The sequence below is a fragment of the Leopardus geoffroyi genome, chromosome B4 (genome assembly GCF_018350155.1).
Source record: "Leopardus geoffroyi isolate Oge1 chromosome B4, O.geoffroyi_Oge1_pat1.0, whole genome shotgun sequence".
NCBI lineage: Eukaryota > Metazoa > Chordata > Mammalia > Carnivora > Felidae > Leopardus > Leopardus geoffroyi.
The window spans coordinates 142524866-142546199 of record NC_059341.1 but is presented as its reverse complement, the minus strand read 5'-3'; the positions used below and the strand labels follow the sequence as shown (position 1 = coordinate 142546199).

The window sequence follows — 21334 nt, the reverse complement described above, 5'->3', positions numbered from 1 at the left end:
AGGCTCCAGGCCCTGAGCCATCAGCCCAGAGCCCGACGCGGGGCTCGAACTCACGGACCGCGAGATCGTGACCTGGCTGAAGTCGGACGCTTAACCGACTGCGCCACCCAGGCACCCCTCACTTTGTATTTAAAGTAGAGATGTTGTCAAGGACATTTTCAACTATATTATATGCTTCTTATAGAATATACCTATAGGAAAATTTTTTCTTAGGATAAAAGCATCTAATGGTTGTTTTTGTTTATTTATTTTTGAGAGAGAGAAAAAGCACAAGTGAGGGAGGGGCAGAGAGAGAGGGAGACACAGAAGCAGGCTCCAGACTCTGAGCTGTCAGCACAGAGCCTGATGTGAGGCTTGAACCCATGAACCACAAGATCATGACCTGAGTGGAAGTCAGACACTGAGCTGAGTTAACCGACTGAGCCACCCAGGTGCCCGTTTTTGTTGTTGTTGTTGTTTATTTATTTATGAGAGAGAGAGAGAGAGAGAGAGAGAGTGTGTGTGTGTGTGTGTGTGTGTGTGTGTGTGTGAGCAAGGGAGGGGCAGAGGGAGAGGGAGACACAGGATCCAAAGCGGGCTCCATGCTGACAGCAACGAGCCCAATGTGGGGCTTGAACTCGGGAGCCGTGAGGTCATGACCTGAGCCGCAGTTGAACACTCAACTGCTCAACTGACTGAGCCACCCAGGTGTCCTTCATGGGTTTGTTTTTATTTTATGGCCACCGAGTTTCAAATCTGAGCATCTGCTTTCACCTTAGGAAATTCAGAGCTAGAATTCCAACTGCTGTGTGGAACCGTATGAGACTCATTTCTGCAAGCCCTTTTTTCCTTCTGAATTTTTATTTCTTACCCACTCTCTTTGCCCTGAATACCTCTTATTTATTTTATGGTAAGGGTTTCTCCTGTCTTGAACACCATAATATGTGCTAGGCATTTTACATATCATCCATTTAATCATAGCCAGCTGTGAGACTGGGATGTTGTCTCTCCTTTACAAATGAGGTTGGTGAACTTAGTCACTTGTTGGTGGGCACACAGGTAGCAAGTAGAGAGAGCCAGAAAGCAAACTGTTCTCACTCCCAGGTACATGCTGCACCTGCCGTCCAGGCAATCTATAAGGATGGTCTCCTTGTTAAGATTCAGGTTCCGGGGCACCATCCACAACATGTTAGACAAGACCCTCTTTGAGTGGTGGGAGCGGCCAGTGATCTACATTTTAAAAGGTGTCCCAAGTGACTCTCATACATCCAAAAGTTCAAGAATTCCTGTACACGCCATATAACTATATGCCCTCTGTTAAGATACTGCACATAGCTTTTCTAACAATTTTTCCTTAACCAAACATGTTACTTTCTGTAAAACATCAAGTCTGTCATTGCTGCTGACCTTGGTTGTATGTAGATATTCATGTGTTATTATTATTTGCTTATCTCCTCTTTGGTTAATTTCCTTGAGGACATAGTTCCCCAAAGTATCCAGTATGTTTTAGCCCAGCAAAGAGCAGTTTTAAGGGGGAGATAAATGTACTGTGATTGGCTGTCATGTGGAAGGGAGATGACCTTTGTTCTTTGTAATTATAGAGGGTAGAACCACACCAGTGCGGTGGGTGCTGCAGAGAGATGAGGTTTCTGCAGACTTCCGTTGAATTTGTATAAGAAGCATGTGTTCACCTATAAGCCCTCGAGTAGCTCTCGACGGGAAACAGCAAGAAACTCAGTGCAGTGGCGAGCACCAAAGGACACCTAACATGGGATGCAGCAAACCTTTCCAGAAGGAGGGAGGAGTCCCTGGGCTGGCCTTAATGAAAGCACAGAGGTACCCAGACAGAAGTGGGCAGGCATCCCAGGCCACTGTGCGTAAGGTAACATGAGGCTCAGGGCTTTGCAGGAGTAGGAATAATCAGTCCTACTTGAGCATGGGAGCTTGGATGGGTGTTACGACCCCTCAGGGTTCACCCTGCAACCACTAGCTGTAAACTGCAGATAGGTAAGGACCTGAGTTTGCTCTCAATGGTCCTAATATTTTATATCAGACAGGCCTCCAGTCTTAGCATCACGGGCTGATGTATCCAGAAGTTAAGACTTGTGTGAGATCAGGCAAGTGTCAGTAGTGCTCTGTGTAGGAAGAAGTTTTAATAGTGGTTTTTATGAACCCTATAACGTGTAGCCTACCAGCAACTCAGCAGGATCTGGTCCCTGGGATGCTTAGCATGGCTGGAGGCATCTGGCCCTCCCTGGAGTGCTCAGAGCCACAGCCCCGTTCTGTAGCCTGATCAGGGCCCATCTGGCTGTTGCAGTGCAAGCCACATGGATGGCCTACGACATGGTGGTGATGCGCACCAACCCCACGCTGGCGGAGTCCATGCGCCGGCTGGAGGATGCCTTCCTCAACTGCAAGGAGGAGGTGGAGAAGAACTGGCAAGAGCTGCTCACTGAGACCCAGCACAAACAGTAGGCCCCCTGCCCAGCCACGGCCACCGTGCTTCTGCCTGCCGGTGTGGAGAAGCCCCGGGGACACAGAGCCCTCTCTGCTTGGCACAGTAACAGCAACCGTAATATATAGCTGTAGGAACTGTACTTGTTTTTCAATAAACTTATTTTTAAGAACAACCTGAGGACCCCTTTCTGTCCTACCCAGCAGCATAGCGAGCCTTGTGAGCAAAAAATGAGAATCCTAAGATACAGATGCTTTCAATTAATTAAACATATTTAGTGCCAGTAGTACCAAGGACGGAATAAAAAGCAAAATAAAAAGGGCCAGATGGGGCAAACCAGGGCACACGGTGGGACAGGCAGCAGTGTTCAGTCAGCTTTATTTACCTTCCTGTGATGGATTCCAAAATGAGTAAAGGGGAACATTATCTTTTCATCCTGGGCACTGCGCTAGGCGCTCACATGTGTCCTTATGCCCCCTCAGCTCTCCTGAGTAACAGATGTTCACTTTCCCCACTACACAGATGAGAAGAATGGAATCAGATGTCTCGGCTAAGTCCGCAGCTAACAAGGGAAAGAGCTCAGGTGAAACCTGGGTCTCACGTAAGAACAGGGGGTGGTGGGAAGTGAGGCTGCTTCTGGAGGGGCAAAGAGGTGGGGAGAGACCCCACAGGCTGCAGAGGGGCATGAGCCCAAGTGGTTACAGGCAGGGGCTACAGTCAGCAGAACAGTTTCACAGGCAAGGGTTCCAGGCCTCTGGGGACCAATCGGACAAAGGAGGGCTACAGAGTTTTTCCCAGGAAGACCCAAACCAGGCTCCCAAGGCCTGAGGCAAGAACATTTTTCTGGGGACTCTCTGTTCCTTGTTCCCCTGTCCCATTCCCTTACAGACCTCTTGCCCAGCTTGGAGCCCTAGGGACAGAACGGAGAAGTGTGACTATCTCTCTAGCCACCTCCTTCCTTGGCTCAGCAGTCACTCAGCCCCTCTGCAGGCCCAATCTGGTCTTCAAGGACACATCGGTCCCTGGCTCTCAGAGCACCAGAGGGACCCCCACACAGATTTTTCCAGGCAGTGCAGTGCTGCAAGAGGGAACCTGGCTCCTGGGAGCCCAGAGAAGGGGGGGAGGAGGAGGAGGAGGAGGAGGAGGAGGAGCCCCCTGGAGGAGGGGCTGGGCTGTGTGAGCCAGCTGAGGCGTCAGGGCAAGAACTAAGCGGAAAAGGCAGTAAACAGCATGCTGTGGTGGGAAGGTTAGAAGCCGGCTTCTAACCAGATGCAAGGAGCCTGAGCTCCAGGGGGAGAGGGCTCTTTCAGGGAAGGGGGTAGGGAAGGGGGAGATCATGAGCCTTATTAGAACAGAAAAACAAAGCTGTCCCAGAAACAACAGCAGAAGGTTCTGCCAGCCACCTCCTGTGCTCCACTTGCCCTCAGACCCCCAGGCCCAGGGTCTCCCTAGAGAGCAGCAGCTCAGAGGGCTGTTTGCAGCCGGTCGGTGGCAGGCAGAGTCAAGATGAATGGACAGAGGACCCCCTTGCTCCCCAGAGGAAAGGGCTGCAACTCCCTGGCCTGGAACTGGGCAGTCCCCTCAGAGACCGTAAAGGTGGCGGTGACCTGGTGGTTGAGGCAGTAAATGGTGTTGCCCAGTGCGGTGCAGTGCAGGGGGGCCGGGTCGGGCAGGGGCAGGGAGGCAGCCCGGCTCCAGGAGCCCGTTACAGTGTTGTAGCGCATCACCGCAGCGCCCACACCCCGCAGCAGGTCGAAGCGGTACAGGAAGCCTCCCAAAGCCACCATGTCGCTGGGACGCCGGTGGCTGGCGCTGTAGGGGCACTCATCCCACGCATCCTTCACAGGGCTGTACCTGAGCAAGCGGTAGAAGAGGTGGCCCCCCGTGACATAGATGTCCCCACGGCAGGCCACAGCCTCGTGGGCCACAGGGAAGGTGCCCGCAGGGAGGGGCGCGCGCGAGGTCCAGGCATCCGTGCGCGGGTCATAGCGCTCCATGCTGTACAGGCACTCTCCACCGATGGCGTAAAGAAGCCCATCCAGGGCCACCAGCTTGAGCTGGGCACGGGCCTGCTGCATGGGCCGCACCTGGCTCCAGATGTTGGTCAGTGGGTTGTAGCAGAAGACCTCGTTGGAGCAGACCGCCTTGGCACCGGAGCCGCGGACGCCCCCCGCCAGGAACAGGTAGTTGTGCATGGTGCAGAGTCCACAGCCCCGCAGCGGGGCCTCCTCCGGCACCTGGGTCAGGGGCCGCCATGTGTTTTCCTGGGGGTTGAACACGTGCAGGTGCGTGCGAGGAGGCAGGGGTGCGGGTCCCGCCGTAGGGGCCTCCTCCCCACACGGGCCCCTTGTGAGCCCCGGGCGGCTCAGCGGGTAGAGGCTGGGCAGCACAAGGACCCCCACCACCGCCTGGCCCCGGCCCGTCCGAAGGCTCAGGATGCGCTCCCGCTCAGCCCCACTCAGCTGCCGGTAGAGGCCCGGGTCTCCCAGCACGTGCAGCAGATTGTCGCTCATCAACGCATAGGTCTCCTGCACCAGGCTAGGCTGCCCGTGCTGCTGGGCGAAGGCCAGTACATCCAGGCAGCTGCCCAGGTCCAGCCGCTGTCGTCGAGCCGCGGCCAGAGTGGGCTCCCGGGCTAGGGAGCTGGGCTTCCGAGGCCCCTCCGCCACCCCCCGGCTCTCGGGCCTCTGCAGAAGCACCTTGAGTTTTCGGGCCTCCTGCTTTTCTGTGAGGACTGCCCCGCTGCCTGCAGGGCAGGGCCTCTCCCCTGGAGCCTCTCCCTCCTGCCTCAGTGGTACCATCTGGCTGACCTCCCGGCGCTCAGAGCTCTCTGCTATTTCACACATGCTGCGTTTCCGAGGCCGTGGGACAGGCTGTGAGACCCCCCTCGCGGTGGGGGAGGGTACAGGGCCAGGTTGCCTCTGCCCAGGGGACCGTGATGGGGCCCCGGGCATTGCGGCTCCAGGCAGTGGGGAGTCTGGATGTTTCTCATCCACTGCATGTGGCCTTGGGCCTGAGGGAGGGTCTGGAGTAGGAGCCTCCCTGGTATCCGAGCTTCTCTGCTGTTGCGGACACCCAGCCTCAGGCAGGCCCCCTGTGCCAGCTTCTGTGACCATTCCAACGGCAGAGCCATTCCTGACCTCCAGGCTGGTGGCGGCCCCTTCAGGGGGAGAACCAGACTCTCTGTTCTCAGAGGGTGCATCAGTGCTGGGATCTCTAGGGCTCCTGGGAGCTGCCCTTGGGGCTCTCCCTTGGTGTCTCTCTTGCCTGGGGAAAGGGTGACTCCTAAGAACCATCGAAATAAGGTTTTCCCAGCTAGATGAGATCTGCCCTTCCTGGTTGTCCTTGCAGAGAGCCACACTGGGCTCCTGGGACATAGGCCTTGACTCACTACTCGGGGCAGGGGTCGGAACTGGGGCTGGGGCTGGGGCAGGGGCAGGGGCTGGGGAGGAGGGCGGAGTTGGATCAGGGGCAGGGGCAGGGGCAGGGGCTGGGGCTGGGGCTGGGGCAGGGGCAGGGGCTGGGGAGGAGGGCGGAGTTGGATCAGGGGCAGGGGCAGGGGCAGGGGCTGGGGCTGGGGCTGGGGCTGGGGCTGGGGCTGGGGCTGACACTGCCCTGAGAGTTTCATCCTCGGCAGAACCCTGACTAACTCTGAGGGACAAAGAGTCTGAAGGAGAGGAGGTCGGAAGGGTTGAGCCTGCAGGTAAGAGACCTCCGTGGGGATGTGCTGTGGGCGGGGAAGCCAAGGGCGGGAGGGGCTTAGGGATGCGCGGGGAGAGCGTGGCTGAGCCGGGGGTGTCTGGGGGGCACTTTTCTGTGTCCAGACTGCCTGCCTCCTGCCCGCTGCTCTGCCCGCGCTGGCCTTGCCAAGATGGTCTCCCTTCTAGGAGGCCACGGCCCCGTTGCTGCTCTGCCCCGCCCGGCCCTGAGCTGAAGAAAGAGCGGTCTCCAGAGCCTCGAGCCCCAGCCTTTACCGCATTGCTGGCGTCTGCGGTCCCCCGTCCTTGAGACAAGAGTGGATGTCCGCATTGCGACCCCTCTGGCCACGGGCCCGTGGAGTCTGGGGTCTGGACGAAGCTCCTCTCCCACGGCCAGCCTTCCACGGAGGCTGGGGGTCCCTGAGACTCCCTGGGAGCCTGGGGCCCAGCCTCCCTGCTCTCCAGAGCTAGGACTGAGGCTGGACGGAGGCTGCTCTCCCTGTGCCCCTTCACTGTGCCCTCTGTCAAAGGCCCAGTCTGCGTGGCATGTGGTGGAGGCAGCTCCAAGGGGAGAGGAGGCCTCTGGGAGCCTATGGAGAGGCTGCTGGCTGCATCCACAGCATCCCACACACTCACCACAGAGCCCAGGCGGAGGGGGTCCAGCTTTGGGAGGTGGCGGTGTCTATCTTCTGAGCCTTGGTCCACCTGCCACCGCCGGCTTCTTCGACCTCTCTCTAGCGAGCCAGGTGGCCCTACGCCTTGTTGCCAGGGGCCGGTGTCCTGTTCTGTGTGGACCAGGGCCTGGTGAGCTGGCACCTTGGCTTGAACACCTCCTGCCTCCACTTGCCCTTCAGTCTCTCTGCCAGGACTCCGAGGGGTGAAGTGTATCAGGAGGGGGCCGGATGTCCCCCCTACTTTGCTCCGACCCAGGAAGGCAGTATCTGGCCTGAGAGGCTCCCTTCCTTTACCTCGCAGGGCTTCCGGAGTGGCACTGTCGTGCTGCCGTCCCAAGGCCCCTCCACTGGCCACCTCGCCGGGTGTCTTGAGGGGAGGTGCCGCTGTGGCAGCCAGACCACCTCCCCGGAGCTCCTGATCTTGGGCCCCTGCTGCAGCTGGACTCCCCTGGCCACGTCCTGGAGGGTCTGGCTGCCCCTGCCCTGAGCTGTGTCCCTCGACACCACCACTGACCTTGGGCTGCAGGGGCAGGGCTGGGCTGGCTCCTCCAGCCTGAGAAGGCTGGGCCCCGGGGGTTGTGGGCGCAGGTCCTGCCGCCTCCTGGTCCTGCCCAGAGCCAAACCAGTGCAAAGCCAGTGCCGTGGCAGCCACCACAGCCAGCGCCAGCAGGGTGAGGACAGCGCTGTCCCAGTCATCCTCCCCATCCCAGCCCCAGCCGGGGCCATCAGGCTCCAAGGCCCCCTGGACCATGGTGCTGGGCTGCGGACTCAGCGTGAGGAGCTGGGTCGCAGGCTGGAAGCTTGGAGTGCTGCCTGCAAGTCTGTCCCACACTCGGGCCTGGACTGCTGTCTGCACAGGCATCAACAATGCACCCCGCCCACAGGGCTGCCCAGTTAAGGTGGACCTGTGCTGGGGGACAGTCTCTCTGCCTGGCCTGAGGGGGGTGCGGCTCTTCGCCCACACCCGGATTGGGGGTTTGTCTAGGTGGAGCTGTCAGGAGACAACATAATGCACAAGAGCTCCAGGAGCTCAGGGGCCTCTGCCGGCAAACCCGCCCCTTCTCCTTTTTCCACAGGTTCCAGTGGCGAGTGACATCGTTCCTCAAAGCTGTTCCGGTATCCCAGACCCTCACAGACCCTCACAGCCCCCAGATCTCCACCCTATTGTTCCAACTCTCAGCCTGTGTCCCTCCTCAGAGGCTCTGTTAGGGAAGAGCATAGTGAGATGCTATCTGTAGCTTTAGCAACATGATGCAGCCCTGATGAAGTTACCAGAAACCCAAGAAGACAATGCCACTGTGGGCCGGTGGGGGAGGGGTGGGCGGGCACATACTCCATGGTGCCAACCCTGCAGGCTGGCCTCTGAGAGAGACCATGGAGGGCATGGTGTCCTCACAGGAAGCTCTGCCTTAGAAAGTGCAACCTCCTGTCACCTCAGGTGTGAAGTAGAGATTTGCACTATCGTCTCCCAGGATGTATAGGGGTGCGTGAGAGGGGCCAAGGCTGAAGGCCCCACCTCCTCTCCTCCGGCAGCCTCTGGACCTCCCTTACCCTGAGTTCAGCAGAGATGGAATAGTTTTCCAAAGGAATTTTCTAAGCTGTCAAGAGCGGGGAAAAAAATGAACAAAATAAAGAAAATCCAAAAGTTGTATTTTTCTCTTTATAAGCCTATCTTATTAGAAACCCACCTGCCCTTTCTAGAGCCTCCTAGGCCCCCCCCTGCACCCTGTGGGCCATCTTGACTGCTCCAACACCTCTCTCCTGGTGCCCCCACAGAACCCTAAGCTCGGCCTGCTCTTACCCCTGGTACATCATCAGCCAGCCACCAGGATCACTCAGAGACCCTCGTCTGAACCCAGGTACTCTATCAACCCGATTTCTGGGTGTCCCATCTCATTCCTTGGCCTTCCATCATCTTCGCCAAGTCACTCCGCCCCAGCCTCTTCACTGAAACTCAGCCCCCTCGGGCATGTGCCTGGCCTCCTTCAGTTTGGTTTCTCGGCTAAGGAGTCATGTCTCCTCCGTCTGCTTCACACTTAAGCTGATCTCAGGAATAAGTCTTGGGACAGGTAGAACCCAGACATGAATAAGAGCCAGGAGCCTCTGGGACAAAGGCAGGGCCCTCATAACATGTACTTGTTCCTTCCTCCAGGACACAGGACTTCTCCCTCAGGCAGTGAGATGGCCAAGGAGCATCCCTGGCACCCAGCCTGCGCTCTGCTAGAACTCAGGTACCTCACCCATCTGATCGCTTCCCAGCTCCCCTGAGCATATTAGATGACAGTAAGAGGGGGGAAGGTGTGCCCGTGCCTTAAGGTGGACCTCAGTTTGGTGTCAGGCTTTATGGGCACTGCCCTCATTCCTGTCCCAGTCCTAGGCTCTACCTCTTGGTTGTTTGGGGTCCAGAGACCTAGAAAGAATGGAGATGGAATGCCCACCTGCACCTTACAGGCCACAGCACCTCATCAGGCATTTCTGCCTAGCTTCTCAAGACACCCGTTGTTAGTCAGGGCCCCAGGCTGCTGTCAGAGAACAGAAGTGTCCACCAAGTGATACCTTAGGGTGCCGTGGTGGGGAGGAACCAGCACAGAAAATCATCCCAATCAGTTTCACAAGGTGTCAAGGACCATGATGGGTCTTGGTGGCACACAGGTGACCAAGGAAGGGTCTAGTCCCATCCTCTGCGAAAAGCAAACACCTCCCTTTGTCAAAATCCAGGTGGAAGGCAAAACTCTGTGGCATGGAGAAACTCCCTGTTGGGAAGGTGACTGAGGAAATGTTCCCTCCCTAAGTTGTGGGAGATTTGCCCTCCTAACTTCCCAGAGAGAGTAAAAATGTAGTACCACCGGAAAGGTGACAGAACATGAAGTCACCTACACAAGTTGTGAAATGAAAGTAATTGTTATAGTTGTACTATGAGACAGTTAAGTATCAAAATTACCATCAAGGTAAAAAGCAAACATGAAGAAAGTAGATCCCTAGAAGGTCTGACCTTTAGTGGCCTCCTGTTGAGGCAGAAATCCTTCTCCAATCTACAAAAGGAAGAGAGACGGCTTCATGCCTGGTACCTGAAGCTTGTTTCCTCAGACAGTACAAAACGGGAATGGAGGGGTCTCCTTCCTATCAGCTGTCACCACCATCCATACACTGGGCGCCTGGGAGCAGAAAATGCATCCACATATGAGGTGATCCACTGTAGCTGCTCACAGAAAAACCCAGCACTGCCTGGTCACTGAACCTGAACAAAGTTGGACAGTGCCCTGGCCACCAGGGTGCCCTTTGTAAAACATTTAGTGGAAGAAGAGCACAGTGACATGATGACATAATTCCAAATGGAGAATACATGAGATGGTGGAGACCAGCAAACCTCACCAAATGTAGGGTTTCTCTATCATTGGAATTTTGTAAAAGCAGGAAATATTTATCATCAGAAATGATATAAAAGAGAATACAACATTATATAACATTTATAAGTTAAAAGTATACATGTATTTTTATGTATGTATAAATAAACCTAGAATAAGTTTTAAGGCTTAGAAAATATAAATCCCAGATTTAGGGGTGCCTGGGTAGTTCAGTCGGTTCAGCATCTGACTCTTAATTTCAGCTTGGGTCATGATCTCGCAGTTCGTGGGTTTGAGCCCCACGATGGGCTCCGCGCTGTCAGCATGGAGCCGTCTAGGATTCTCTCTGTCTCTCTCTCTCTCTCTCTCCCCCTCCTCTGCTCTCTCTGTCACTCAAAGTAAATAACTTAAAAAAATTTTTTAAATAAAAGAATTAAATACTTGGTAATAAATCTAACCAAGGAGGTGAAAGACTTGTATGCTGAAAACTACAAACATTTTGCTGAAAGAAATTAAAGACCTACGTAAATGGAAAGCCATCCCATACTCATGGATTGGAGGACTTACTATTGCTAAGATGTCAGTACTACCAGGGCGCCTGGGTGGCTCAGTCAGTTAAGCATCTGATTCTTGATTTCAGCTTAGGTCATGATCTCGCAGTTCATGGGATCAAGCCCAATGTCAGGCCCCACACTTGAGTGTGGGGTCTGCTTGGGATTCTCTGTCTCTCACTCTGCCCCTCTCCCCAACTCATGCATGCACTCTCTCTCTAAAATAAAATAATAATAATAATAATAATAATAATAATAATAAAGATGTCGATACTACCTACAGTGACCTATAGATTCAATGCAACCTCTATCAAAATTCCAATGCTCACTTTTGTAGAAATGGAAAAACCAACCCTAAGATTCATATGGAATTGCAAGAGGCCTCAAATAACCAAAACAATCTTGAAAAGAATAAAATTAAAGACCTCACACTTCTCAACTCCAAACTTAGTACAAATCTACAGTATTCAAAACAGTGTGTGGTATTGGCACAAGGACAGACATATAGACCAATGGAATAGAAGTGAAAGTCCAGAAATAAATCCATGCATCTATGGCCAGTTGATTTTTGGCAAGGGTGCAAGGGCTTTTCAATGGAGAGAGAATGGTCTCATTGATAAATGGTGCCGGGATAGCTGGATATCCACATGCAAAAGAATAAATTGGACCCCTACCTCATGCTGTATAAAAAAAAAAAAAAATTAAAATGGAACAACAATCTAAGTTATAAGAGATAAAGCCATAAAACTCTTAGAAGAAAAGCATAAGGATAAACATTCATGACCTTGGATTTAACAATGGATTCTTAGATATGACAGCAATAAAAATGAACAAAAAAAGAAAAAAATAGATAAGCTAGATTGCAATGAAACATAAAACTTTTGTTCAAAGGACATTATCAAAAAAGTGACAACTTTCAGAATGGGTGAAAATATTTTCAAATCATATTTCTGATAAAAGTCTAGTATCCAGAATATATAAAGTACCCTTACAACTCAACGACAAAAAGACAACAACCCATTTTTAATGTTTATTTTTGAGAGACAGAGTGTGAGCAGGGAAGTTCAGAGAGAGAGGGAGACATAGAATCTGAAGCAGGCTCCAGGCTCTGAGCTGTCAGCACAGAGCCCCGATGCGGGGCTCGAACTCACGAACCTTGAGATTATGACCTGAGCCGAAGTCAGACACTTAACCGACTGAGCCACGTAGGCGCCCAACAACCCATTTTTTTTTTAATAGGCAAAGATCCTGAATAGGCATTGCTCTAAAGAAGATACATAAATGACCAGCAAGCACATGAAAAGATGCTCAACATCATTAGGGAAATGCTAATCAAGACTGCAACGAGGTACCACTTCACATCCACTAGGATGGTTGCAAATTAAAGAGTTAGAAAGTGGGAGCTCCTGGGTGGCTCAGTCGGTTAATCATCCAAATCTTGGTTTTGGCTCAGGTCATAATCTCACAGTTAATGAGTTTGAGCCCCGCGTCAGGCTCCGTGCTGGCAGTATGGAGCCTGCTCAGGATTCTCTCTGTCCCTCCCCTGCTCATGCATGCTCTCTCTCTCTCTCTCTCTCTCTCTCTCTCTCTCTCAAATAAATAAACTTTTAAAAAATCCTGCTAAAAAAATTAAACATACAATTACCGTATGACCCACCAATTTTAGGTATATACCTAACAGAATTAAAAACAGACCCTTAAATAAGCATATGTACATACATGCTCATAGCAGCAGTATTCATCATAGCCAAGAGGAAGAAACAGCCCAAATGTCCATAATGTATAATTAACATTATGCTGAGTGCAATAAGCCAGACACAAAAGGACAAATATTCTGTGTTTCACTTATAAGAGGTACCTGGAGTAGTCAAATTCATAGAGACGGAAAGTAGATTAGGGTTACCAGGGACTGAGAGAAGAGAAGGAGTTTTTTTTTTTCATGAGCACAGAGTTTATGTTGGCCGTGATGAACAAGTTTTGGGTAGAGATGGTGGTGATGAGTACACAGCACTGTGAATATATTTAATGCCCCTGAATTGTGCCCTTACAAATGGCTAAGAGTGTAAATATTATAAGCAGTCCCCAAAGTGTCATTATTCTGCAGCATAGACCAGTCATAGATGTTCTGAAGGCACCCGTGTAAGGTTCCAACAGCAAGCGTGACCAGGAACACTGATCCCATTGTATATTTGTAGGTTCCCCAAAGAGTGACTAGTCATGTCTAGTTTCTCCAAGTGACAAGAAAGAAATCAAAGAATGTCCAGGCCCAGGGGCACCTGGGTGGCTCAATGGGTTAAGCGTCTGACTCTTGTTCTCAGCTCAGGACTTGATCTTGGGGTCATGAGTTCAAGCCATGCCTTGGGCTCCCCACTGGGTGTGAAGCCTACTTTAATTCTTTTTTCAACGTTCACTTATTTTTGAGAGAGGGAGAGAGACAGAGTGCGAGCCAGGGAAAGTCAGAGAGAGAGGGAGACACAGAATCCGAAGCAGGCTCCAGGCTCTGAGCTGTCGGCACAGAGCCCGACGTGGGGCTCCAACTCACCAACTGTGAGATTGTGACCTGAGCTGAAGTCAGACACCTAATGGACCAAACCACCCAGGCCCTCCTCGTGAAACCTGCTTTCAAAAAAATGTCCAGGCCCAGGAACAGCCCCCAGCAGTGTGCATATAGAGAACTAAGGTGTGTGTAGGAGGAACCGAGCAACGGGACACAGACATCAACCAAGGCCTTGCTGTGTCTTGGCAGACTGGCTCAGTCAGGGTGGGCCTGTTGCCAACAAAGCCTCCTAAAGAGTGAAGGGATGTCTAGACTTCTGCCTCAACGATTTAGAAATTCTGTTGGGTTCACTAGGCTGACAGCTGCTATCAACAACCAGTAGTTAATAAATAAATCAAGGAGTAACAGCCGAGAAATGTGTTTTCTTTACATGTATTTCAAATAACTTGAAACGCACATATTCCCACAGACAGGCACGTTTTACAAGTGCACAACACACACAACTGGCTATGTGATCTAGGAGTAGCGTCCTCCCTTCCCTTCTCTGGCCCCCACCCAGGAACACATCAGCTTGTGTAAGAATTTGTTTGTTTTGGGGCGCCTGGGTGGCGCAGTCGGTTAAGCGTCCGACTTCAGCCAGGTCACGATCTCGCGGTCCGTGAGTTCGAGCCCCGCGTCGGGCTCTGGGCTGATGGCTCAGAGCCTGGAGCCTGCTTCCGATTCTGTGTCTCCCTCTCTCTCTGCCCCTCCCCCGTTCATGCTCTGTCTCTCTCTGTCCCAAAAATAAAAAATAAACATTGAAAAAAAAAAAAGAATTTGTTTGTTTTATTCTTTACATTTTATTTTGTTTCTAATTTTTGTGCTTTTTCCCTCCTCCCATCACCCCCATGGAGGGGGAGGTCAGGGTTTGTTTTTTTTTGTTTGTTTGTTTTTTTTGTTTTTTTTTTTTGCTATTCTCTGTTTTCTTGCTTTTTCATTTGGAAACTCTCCTATAGTTTTCTATTCCACTGCTGTTCATTTTCCTTCCCTGCTCTCTTAATTCAGACACTTATGACTGTACCACCGGTCACAAACAAGAAGTTTAATATGCTCTCCTAACAAGATCCCTCCACAAGATAAAACCTCTAGAATAATTTCTCTCTCCCATTTCTCTCCCTGTCTCCCCATCTCCATGAGAAGTTTGGAAAGATTTTACCTCTCCCAAGCATCTGTTCTACTGAAACAGTTTAATCTTTATTAGAACCTCCCCCACACCGTGCGTGTGTGTGTGTGTGCATGCGCGTGTGCACACGTGTATGTGTGAATTGCGGACGTGTGTGCGTGCGCGTGCTTGTATAGGGATAGAGATTCCTTGCTCGACAACGTTTCTTCCTTGCCACTGTATCAGGGTCTGGTTCTGGTGTATCTGCTGTTTGTTTTTCATCTTTCCCTACTATTTTCCTCACTGCTACCTGGATGCTCTGCCCCTGACTTCTGGAACATTCCAGGCCTGTGCTGTGCCCTGGCAGGTGGAGGCTGTTCCGACTGGGCCATGGGTTCCAGGCTGTGTCTTTTCCCACCGTGATCTTGCTATCCCACCGTTCTCCAGCGCCTGGTGTTGAAGAGGACAGACCTGATGCCATTCTGACTTTTCTTTTTGTAGGTAATTTGGGTTTTCTTCCCAGAAGCTTATAGGGTATCTTTTCTTAGAATCAGATCATTATGTTTTCTTAGCAGGCAGCCCTGGGATTCAGGGATCTCTTTGCTTCCCAGACTTGAGTCTGTCTCCAGCTGAGCAGAGTTCTCTTCTACTTTTCATTGAAGTATGGCCTCTGTGCCACCCTGTCCTTTTTCTCCTTTGGGAACACCCGCGTCTAGTCACATACATCTGTGCCTCTCCTCCAACAGGCTTATCTTTGTTCCTCATGATTTCCATCTCCTTTTGTTTCCTATGCTTTCTACGTGGTGGTCCAGGCCACCTGTTCACATTTCAGCCATGACCACTCTCTGCTGTAGTTCAGATGCTGCAAGTTTGAGACTGACATCATTGTTCTATTGTGCGTCCATCACCTTCGAAAATTTCGGTTTGCCGGGGAGTTGTTTTCGAGCGTATACTCGTGCGCATTGCACTTGTCCTTCCTCTGTGCTCGGTGTTTTTTATTCAGGAGTTTAGCTATCTTCCTCATCCACGATTCCGTTTCACTAGCTTCGGGAAATTGGCCTTCCTCAGTCTCAGTAATATCACACAGCTGGCCAGTGCAGGCTTCTTGAAATGTTTTCTCAGCTCAGCCCTCACTGTGCCATTTCTCTTGGTTTTCCTTGTGCCTCACTGGTTGCTGGTTCCTCCTCTTCTTGCCAGCCACAAGTGTGCCTGGGCCTGTTGTGGGCCCTCTCAAGCCTTGCAGATGGCAATGACCGTCGTGTAGTTCCTGTCACATGGTTGCTGTTGCTACCACATGAATGATGCCTAATGTGGGCCGGACAGCAAGATGGTCCGATAACGTAGGAGGAAATTGCCCCAGGAACCGTGATGTCGATCTAATGATGTTCGTCGAAAATGGCACCTTTGACAGCCATGTAAGGTACTTGTGGGGGAGTTTATGTCACAGTAATGTGGTTGGGGATGGACGTGTCTTCCTGCAATCTGACCCGCTCTCACTGTAGATGGCAAAATATCGCTCTACCAACATAACCATCACCCAGGAGGACCACAGAACCTTGAGAAGCTGTGCTCAGCAAATGTCACACCACCTGATGGCTTATGGAATAGCTGAGATGTGGCCTTAGACCCAAGCCCGGGAGACTGTCGCTTCTTTGTGATTTATGTATCAGAGTCCTCATTTCTGCCAAATCTCTAGCCTGGGACTGCCCTAGTGGCCGAGAATCCGGTGCTTTTCCTTCCCTTCACCCACATCCGCTCTACGTCAGGGGTTCACAATGTCTGCTTTTGTAAAGAGCCAGGTAATAACTATTTTTGCCTCTGCAGGTCATATGGTCTCCGGTAACTACTCCGCTTTGCTATTACAGCATGAAAGCCACCATAGAAAACAGTAGACGAGGCAGGCTGGCTTAGTGGCCCCTGCTCTAAGGGATCCCCTCCATTCCCAGGGCTCGAGGATGCTTTCCAGGCCCGTTTCCAAGCTAGACGTCGCCACTGAGCCCCAGGTGCGTGCGTCTCCCCAGTTAACATCTTCGGCTGGGGGCGTAATAGCCATTTTGAACCTCAGACGCTCAAATCAAGGCTTGATTTTTCCACCTTTCCGGATACGGCCAGTTGCATTCAACTTCCATTGTCATCAGCTGCTTCTGTGCATTTTCCTGTATTTCAGAACCTAAAAGCTGAAAAACCACATTTTTCAGACCCCCTTGCGGTGGGACATCCGAAGGGAGTGGTTGCATCAAATGCACGCTCATGAGACGACACAGGAGGCAGGGTGGCCATGCAGTCTCTGGGCACACGATGCCACAGCGATGGCTGCCAGGGCAGGGTGGGGTGCGGTTGGCAGGAGAGAGACAACAAGGCCCCAAGTTCCTGGCCTCACAGTCACGGCTACCCAAGTCTCTCAGACTCAAGGGGCCACCTCTCAGTCCACACGCACCAGCCCATCTGAAGATTTTGTAGTGTCCCCTGTAATAAATCCATTTCTGCCATAACTACTTGAGAGCGGTTTCCGTTTTCTGCACCGAGCGTGATTGATTCACTCGCCCAAACTGCCCCGCTCCCCATCAGCTTAACCTCAGAAATGACCTCTCTATCCATTTTCGGTGAATTGAGTTCCAGTCAGAAGATTCAAAACCACACCAGTAATGCGAACAGGAAGAAAATGCGATGAAGCAGTGTTAACTGAGAAAAGGAGGTTCCCCCTCAAGTAGACAGAAGAGTGTTCCAAGGGACCCCCCCCCTGAAAAAATCCACATGGGACGTTTGATTCCCCCCAAATTTACCTAGTACTGATGACATAAACAGTGGGGAACACACATCTTGAATGTTTTATGTATTATGTACTGTATTCTTACGACAAAGCTACAATGTTACTCAGAAAGTCATAAGAAAGTATTTACAACACTGTACTGTATTTATTGAAAACATCAGCCTATCAGGGGATGTGCAGGTCACACCCGTGTTGTTCAAGGCTCCCAACTGCACACCCAGGGCTGGCGGAGAGAAGAACCCAGAGCCTGGAAGAGCGCCACACCTGCCACAAGGGTGAGGCTCCTCTTCTCTGGAGGGTGTGGCTTCCACAGGTGGGGAAGAAGAGAGGGTGCGAGTCCGAGAGAGCAGCTGCCGCACGCACGGTGCAGAAACTTGAGAGGGTGGGGGCAGGACGCAGCTGGCCCAGGCGGGCTGCTCAGGTGACAGCCTCCCGCCCCCCGCCATCGGATCCTGGCCTCTGCACCAAACAGCGCGCCGCAAGGAATGAAGGCCCTTCTCTAGGCCAGTCCTTGCGGTGTCCCTCCGGCACCCCCTATGGACAAAACCTAGCACCACACCAGCTGGCAAAGGGGAGGTGTAGGGGGCGCTGGGCAGTGTCGGTGCAAACAGAAGGGGGGAGGGGTTTAGTGCTGGGCGGGGACGGAGTGAAAGCGGCACACTGCTCGGTCCATCAAAGCAAAAGCAACGAGTGATCCCCACCTTTCCTTTATCGCTTACATCCAATATATTACCAAAGCGTGTCAGTTTTACCACCAAAACCTATCTCCAACCACACTCTCTCCTTCTCTCTCCATCATCACTGCTCTACTCAAAGTCACAACAGATCCAACCTGGACCTACAGAAATATAACCTGTTCCTAAACTGGTAAACTCAAAACCATAATCTAGTCCATCCTCCCCAAAGTAATCTATGCAGCCAATGCAATTTCAATCAATTTCAACTCATTCAGAAATTCACGTAGGGAAAAAAAAATGTGTAAAATGTTCCAAGTAATTTTGGAAAGGAAGCCAAAACAGAAGGGACTTGCCCTATCAGAAATCAAAACACACTAGAAGCCCATAACGAAACATTCCAGTGTAGGTGCAGGGATAGACAGATAGGAATTTAGAGCCCAGGAACAAACCTAGGGGAGTGTAGTATATGATCAAGTTAGCAATTCAAATAATCAAGGAAATGATGTTTTTTTGAAAAATGGTATTGGAAGACAGGACAATAAAGTATATTCTTCCCTCATACTATACACAGAATAGGGACGCCTGGGTGGCTCAGTTGGTTAAGCATCTGACTTCAGCTCAGGTCATGATCTCACAGTTCATAAATTCAAGTCCCACATCAGACTCTGTGCTGTCAGCTCAGAGCCCAGAGGCTGCCTCCGATTCTGTGTCTCTCTCTCTGCCCCTCCCCTGCTCATGCTCCCTTGGTCTCTTAAAAATAAACATTAAATAAATAAATAAATAAATAAATAAATAAATAAATAAAGTTATTTACATTAAAAAAAAAAAACTACACACAGAATAAATTCCAAATGATGAAAACTTTGAAATCATAGGTTTGTGTGTGTGAGTGTGTGTGCTACGATAAACAATAGAACAGTGTTCCAGTGTTGGGCTGCTGGACCCCAAAGCTAGAAGCCCAAAAGGAAACATTTGACATATTGGACTATATAAAAACATATTTTTTTCTGTACAGCAAAAGATTACCAATAACAAAATAGAAAGAAAAACTACAAATCTGGAAAACATATGACCCCCAAAGTTAAATATGTAACATAAAGATGTCTTGGGGTGCTGGCTGGCTCAGTCGGTGAAGCGTGCAACTCTTGATCTCAGGGTCATGAGTTTGAGCCCCACATTGGGTGTAGAGATTACTTAAAAATAAAATCTTTTAGGGGAGCCCAGGTGGCTCAGTGGTTAAGCTTCCGACTTCGGATCAGGTCATGATCTCACAGTCTGTGGGTTCAAGCCCCGCACTGGGCTCTGTGCTGACAGTTCGGAGCCCGGAGCCTGCTTCAGATTCTGTGTCTTTCTCTCTCTACCCCGCCCTCACTCATGCTCTGTCTCTGTCTCTCTCTCTTTCAAAAATAAACCTTAAAAAATGTTTACATAAAAATCAGAAAATAAAATATTTTATTTTTTTTAATTTTGTTTTAAATTTTTTTCTCAACGTTTATTTATTTTTGGGACAGAGAGAGACAGAGCATGAACGGGGGAGGGGCAGAGAGAGAGGGAGACACAGAATCGGAAACAGGCTCCAGGCTCTGAGCCATCAGCCCAGAGCCCGATGCGGGGCTCGAACTCACGGACCGCGAGATCGTGACCTGGCTGAAGTCGGACGCTTAACCGACTGCGCCACCCAGGCGCCCGCAGAAAATAAAATATTTTAAATAAATGTCTTACAAATCAATAAGAAAAAATATGAAAAAAAACAACAGAAAATTTGATAGAAACACGTGAACAGGCAGTTTGTCGAAATATATATGGCCAATAAATACATGAAATATGTTCATTCTTCCTAAGAGCCAATGAACCGCAAATCTCAACAAAACAAGACCTTATTTTCACATCAGACTGGCCAAGGTATAGAGGTAGTGTGATTCATTAAGGGTCTAGAGTGTGAGAGCCAGATGGTCTGGATCTGAATCTCAGTTCCACCACTCTCTAAGCATGTAGGCCTTCATGCCTTCATGTAGTTTCCTAATCTGTAAAATTGGAATAAATAATAGCACTTTACTCCAACTTTGCTGTGAGGATTAAATAAAATAATTTCAGTAAATTAGTACTCAGTATAGTGCCTGACACATAATACATGCTCTATGAATATATTTGGCTCTCATGATTTAAAAGGTTGATCTTAACCTTCACTGGTTAGTGTGTACAGAAAAAGAAGCACAATTCATTGGAGAAAGTATAAATTAATCTATTCATTCATCAAATATTTATGACCCACTGGAGACACAACGGCAAGCAAGAGGCTCAGTCAGCACCCTCACCGGCGAGCATTCTAGGGAGGCTGCGCTTCTGAGGACGGCAATTAGGCAACAGTAACCAAATCATCATCCCCTTGACCCCGCAGTCCCACATTAGGAAGTTTATCCTAAAGAACCATCTGGGTAAACTTCTGAAGATTAATTTAGTGGAATTCAGAGTACCTGGGATCACAATCTTAAGCTGCAGAACCAACCCAAATATCTATGACTGAGGACTGGTTAAGTCATCATACAGGAAGGCACAGAATCGCGTGGGGAAGACAAGCCCATTCTGGGATAAGACTAGCATCCAGGGTGCTCTGCTTCTGGCTGTGTGTCTTTCTGCATAGGTTGGCTTTTTCCTTACAGCTGGATGCACCACGCTTATATCTTGGGTAGAAATTCAGCTATTTCCATGGAGGAGGGAAATAAATGATTCATTGGCTGAAGAAACAAAGGCAAACGAGGAAACACCAGGTCCCATCACTGTCCACTAACCCCAGGAATCTAGTCCTGCCCCCAGCCCTCATTTTCTGCCCACACATTCTAGGAGCTCATCCTTCCCTGACTTTCTGTCTTTCTACAGCCGCTGCTCCTGCACCTGGTGTCTGAGTCCAGGCAGAGTCCTGGGCAGATGGGGAGTCCTGGGGCACAGGGGTGCACACCAGTCCTGGAACTTCCCACTCAGGTCCCGGTTCCCACTCAAATGCTGGCCCTGGATGGCCAAGCTGCTGGGAGCCCCTGGAGGCCCACAGCTCACAGCTCAGGGCACCCCAGATCCCACGTCTGGGTGGACCAACCTGGTGTGTCTGATTTTATGGGGGATCTTCTGTCAACACCCCCTCTGGTCTCCTGCAACATGCTTTTCAGAAATTATCATCTAATAAGCAGCAATAATGATTTTATTGACTCATTCTTTAATTAGCAATTAAAATGAGCAATTTTAAAATATTTTTGTTTTTAAAATATTCTAATTCAGTAAAATACTTCACATATGAAATAAAGTTTGTACCAACCAAACAAAAATAGTACACCTTGCCCTATCTCAGTATTTTAATTTTTTAAATTTATTTATTTCTTTTGAGAGAGAGAGAGAGAGAGAGAGAGAGAGAGAGAGAGAGAACCCCAAGCAGTCTCCGCACTGTCAGAGCGGGGCCGATGCGAGACTTGAACTCACCAATTTAAGCTGAAATCAAGAATCGGACACAACCAACTGAGCCACCCAGGAGTCCCTCACTATTAAAATTTTAAACACAA

At 50.5% G+C, this 21334-nt stretch overlaps 2 protein-coding genes across 2 annotated transcripts in view; one reads left to right on the top strand and one right to left on the bottom strand.

Annotated features, from left to right (window-relative positions):
• The window catches only part of SYCE3 (synaptonemal complex central element protein 3), a 29679-nt gene extending 27074 nt beyond the window's left edge, over nt 1-2605 (top strand). The window contains exon 3 of the mRNA XM_045464209.1: nt 2297-2605. Coding sequence (XP_045320165.1) covers nt 2297-2454 — 158 coding nt within the window. The 3' untranslated portion in view covers nt 2455-2605. The remainder of the gene's footprint in view (nt 1-2296) is intronic.
• Nucleotides 2606-2710: 105 nt separating this feature from the next.
• KLHDC7B (kelch domain containing 7B) lies at nt 2711-10411 on the bottom strand. The gene has a single exon (XM_045464210.1). The coding sequence runs from the start codon at nt 7666-7668 to the stop codon at nt 3898-3900; it is 3771 nt and encodes a 1256-aa protein (XP_045320166.1). The 5' UTR covers nt 7669-10411; the 3' UTR covers nt 2711-3897.
• Between the last annotated feature and the right edge of the window lie 10923 nt (nt 10412-21334).